Below are 4,365 nucleotides of genomic sequence, written 5' to 3'. Positions count from 1 at the left end.
AAGCGCTGAGAGGCTCTTTCATCTCCAATCGGTACCGTTAAGTGGAAGGTCTGATGTGGAAAGGGCAAGCAAGGTGGACATGCCAATAATACCATAGAACTTACCGCGGATGACCAGGACTGTACAGGTATGTACACCTTACCCAGCGGGGGCTCCTCTGTCAGGAACACACCTCCCAGTCACACTGTGAGGGTGTCACCACTGAGGGCGAGGGTGTCACCACCTAGAGCGAGGGTGTCACCACCGAGTTCCAGAGCGCCGTTAGCGCGCAAAGGAGGGGCGGGCTCTCCGGCTCTTGCTCTGAGGTCCTGAGCCCAGGTCTGCGCCGCCCTCCGCAGGCTCCTCCTTCTTCCTCACTTTGAGGCGGGTGAGCAGCTTGATCAACCAGACGTCCCACTCTTCTGGGAGGAGCAGGAGCAGAAACCCTAGGCCGATGATGATGATGGCAATGATCCGGACCCCGTTGAAGACTATCTGACTGGTGTAGTGGTCGACCACTGTGGGAGGCAGAGCAGTGGGTTACTCACCTGGGTGGGGGGGCACAGGACCGGGCCTGGGGCATCCCCATCTGCCTGGAGGGGTGGGGTCTTCCCTGAACCACAGAGTCCTCATCAGCTTGGTTTGGTTCCAGCTGTGGCTGCCTGTGGTGAGTGAATCATTCTTCACTTTATAAACTCTCTGGTGTTTGCCCTTGCATTTCACGTCCCCAAACTGAGCTGGCACTGAAGTTCAAACACAGACTTGGGTGAGAGGCAGTGTACAGGTCTACACACACACACACATACACACACACCCGGACCCTTGAGCAACATGGATTTGCATTTTGTTTGGAAGTGGACTTTTTTTGGCCTCTGTCACCTCTAAGACAACAGACCAGGTAACCCTGTCTGCCTCCTCAAAATGCTGATTATGAGGAGGAAGGCCTTAATGCTGATCTACTTCTATTAATGAATGGTCAATGGATTCCCTCTTTTTAATGATTTTCTTAAAAACACATGCTCTTCTCCAGTTTACTTTCTTGTAAGAATACAGAATGTGATATATAACCGTACAAAATATGTGTTAATAGACTTTATCTTATCCATAAGGCTCCTGGTCAACAGCAGGCTATCAGTAGTTGAGTTTACCCAAGTTATATGCAGATTTTCAATTGTGTGAGTGGTTGTAGCCTTTAACTTCCTTTGTAGTTCTTCAAAGGTCAACTGTATTTTAATTTTTTTTTTTTTTTTTTGCGATAGTCTCAAGCTGTCACCTGGGTAGAGCGCCATGGCGTCATAGCTCACAGCAGCCTCCAACTCATGGGCTCAAGCGATCCTCTTGCCTCAGGTTTTCTATTTTTAGTAGAGACAGGGGTCTTGCTCTTACTCGGGCTGGTCTCGAACCTGTGAGCCCAGGCAATCCACACGCCAGAGTGCTAGGATTACAGATGTGAACCACTGTGCCCAGCCCGCGTTTTAATTTTTAATATTGGCAAACCATTCCGTTACTTCAACAGAGGGAGACACTCAGCCAGCCTGTCCCACGAACAGATATTAGGGAATGTTCTAAAAGCTGAGTGATGGCTCCTCCCTGACCAGTCCGACAAGTAGCATCTCCTCTGCTTCTCTCCTGCACTCAGGAGCTGAATGTGATTCCTTCCTTCAACATATCGAAGCTCTTACGTTGTGGTAGTAATAAATTATCGAACACCTGGCTATATTCTATGCTCACAATAGGTCTCTATATAAGACTTGGCTGGAATATGTCTTGGAGAGAAACACCCTGTGACTATAAATTAAAGTTACAAGGAATGTAGGGGGAGTATGTTGATAAGTCATATTTCAGAAGCCCACAGTGTGTCTGGACCACTTTTTACCAGCTATGCAGGAGCTTAGGTTCTTTTTGCATCTTAAAGTGCCGTCCATAGAGTATTTCATTTAATTCTCACATCAACCAGGAGTGCTGAGAACAGAGCTGATGACTTGGGACTCCAGACCTCCAGGGGGCCATGGTGGTGTTGGGTCAGACTCTAGTCTCCTGGCACCTGTCACATTGCTGCCAGGATCCTGATGGCAGAGGTGCTAGTGCCATGCTGGGCATAGAAAGCACATGTGGGACAGGAGAGGAAGAAGCCAATTCACAGGAGAAGGCTCAGGAGACTGAAAGTTGCTTCGCTTGTGTTTCAGGGCGTGTTTAACACCATAAGAGAAGGACATGGCTTTCCAGGGAGGCAGAGCCTCTCATGGCCTGGGAGAGGGAACATTCAGGAGATGGCTCTGGGGGACGCTGTGCCGGGGCCTTGGGGAGGGGGCACTGTTCATAGCCTTCTTCTGGCTGAGAAAAAGATGCACAGGGAGGTTGGGGGTGAGGCCAGGGAATTCTGGGAAAGAGGCCAGGGAATTCTGGGAATAAGGCCAAAATTTATACCCGTGTAAGGAAGGCAGGGAGGGACAGGTGATGACAAGTTTTTGAGAGAGCTGTCTGCAAGACGCAGTGGCAGTAAATCCCCAGCGGAGCGTGGAGTAAGGTCTGAGAGGTTCTCTCTCTTGCTTTCCCAGGAGTGGAGGAAGATGATGTCACCTGTTCCACATCACAGCCTGAGCAAATCTCTCCCCCCGAAAGTTACTTGCAGGTAGTAATTTTTTCCTGCTATTTAATTTTCTACATTTACTGATAATACTAATGACATTCATCTCTGCTCCCCACACCAGTTAGAACAGAAATGGCTTTAGATGTTCTGTGTCTTGATGTGGTGTGTGAAAATCAATCCGTTATGGAGAAAATAGTGTGGATACTACGTATAACCAACATCAGCATTTTATGTAAATGCCCTTTTTTCTTTGCAAAAGGTTTAACATGCATTCTATACCAGGCTCAGAACATATGGGAGTGTATATGTTTGAGTGTGTGTGCAAGTGTATGAGTATGTATATGCATGTGTGTGTATCTGTGAGAGTGTGTGCATGTGTGCAAATGTGTATACATACCTGTATGAGTGTATATATGTATATATGAGAATGTATGAGTGTATGTGTGTGCAAGTGTGTGTGTACATGTGTGCATGTGAGTGTGAGTGCATGTTGTGTGTGCACAAGTATGTATGTGTGCACTGTGTATGCGTGTGTGAGAACGTGTGTATGTATATGTGGTTGTGTGAACAAATGTGTGTAGTGTGTGCAAGTGTGCTCGTGTGAGTGTACATGCGAGTGTGTTTAGGAGCAGATACAGAAAGCCGTGTAGGTTTACCTGCATTCACAGGTACACTGAGGACGATTCCAAGAGACATCAGAGTGGGATAAGTAACGGCGATTCCAAAATTTAATACAATATTGAATGCTGAAAGAAAGAATGCAAGAGGCAGGAGTTACTCGTGAGCACCCTGGGCCTTGCCTCCTGCCTGGCCTGTCTGACCGGAGTTTCTCTGATGAGGCTGGACTCACAGCAACTACAGTGACCCTTCCTTCTGAATAGGTGAACTGGAGGTTCCTCTGGGGGCTCCAGGGCTTGGGATTAGGGACATACAACTTGACTGCTCAGGCCCTCCATTCCCTAAGTTTTGAAGAAGAGAAAAGAAATTTGGAAAAGGCAGCAGTGAGAAGGGACTAGGAATGCTTTGCTTCATTTTGCTGCCAGTGGGGCTTCCGGGATAAGGGTGTGAACAGGAGCTCCAGGATCTGGGCTTGTAGAGGGAAACTGGGCGAGGCACCCCCTTGGTTGCTTTTCTCCTTTTCTAGTAAGTAATACTAGATTTACACTGAGGAGTGGAGATGATGACCATCACGAAGTTAATAATAATGAAAACTGACGGCACTCACTGAACTTGACCAAGAGATCCACACGAGTTACTGTACCAGCCTCATTGAGCCCGACCGAGAGACCCGCACGCGTTACTGTGGCGGCCTCACTGGACCTGACGGAGAGATCCGCACACGTCACTGTACCGGCCTCACTGGACTGGACCGAGAGACCCGCACGCGTCACTGTACCAGCCTCACTGGACCCGACCGAGAGACCCGCACGCATTACTGTGCCAGCGTCACTGGACCTGACCGAGAGACCCGCACGCGTTACTGTGCCGGCCTCACTGGACCTGACCAAGAGATCCGCACACGTCACTGTACCGGCCTCACTGGACTGAGAGATCCATATGTGTTACTGTACCGGCCTCACTGGACCCGACCGAGAGATCCACACGTGTCACTGTGCTGGCCTCACTGGACTGAGAGATCCACACGCATTACTGTACCAGCCTCACTGAACCGGCCCCACTGGACCCGACCGGGAGATCCACATGCGTTACTGTACCGACCTCACTGGACCCGACTGAGAGATCCCCACACGCGTTACTGTGCCAGCCTCACTGGACCTGACCGAGAGATCCGCACA

General features: G+C 49.5%; 1 protein-coding gene across 1 annotated transcript in view; it reads right to left on the bottom strand.

The window, feature by feature from the left end:
* Nucleotides 1–211: 211 nt before the first annotated feature.
* The window catches only part of SLC35F3 (solute carrier family 35 member F3), a 129,180-nt gene continuing 125,026 nt past the window's right edge, over nt 212–4,365 (bottom strand). Inside the window, exons 6-7 of the mRNA XM_003797432.3 lie at nt 3,226–3,315; nt 212–497 (exon numbers count right to left, since the gene is read on the bottom strand). Of these exons, the coding sequence (XP_003797480.1) occupies nt 262–497; nt 3,226–3,315 (326 nt within the window). The 3' untranslated portion in view covers nt 212–261. The remainder of the gene's footprint in view (nt 498–3,225; nt 3,316–4,365) is intronic.

Source organism: Otolemur garnettii, unplaced genomic scaffold (genome assembly GCF_000181295.1).
Source record: "Otolemur garnettii isolate 467f Iridium unplaced genomic scaffold, OtoGar3 scaffold00116, whole genome shotgun sequence".
NCBI lineage: Eukaryota > Metazoa > Chordata > Mammalia > Primates > Galagidae > Otolemur > Otolemur garnettii.
Note: the sequence above shows the minus strand (reverse complement) of the source record. Positions and strands in the feature narration are given on the sequence as shown.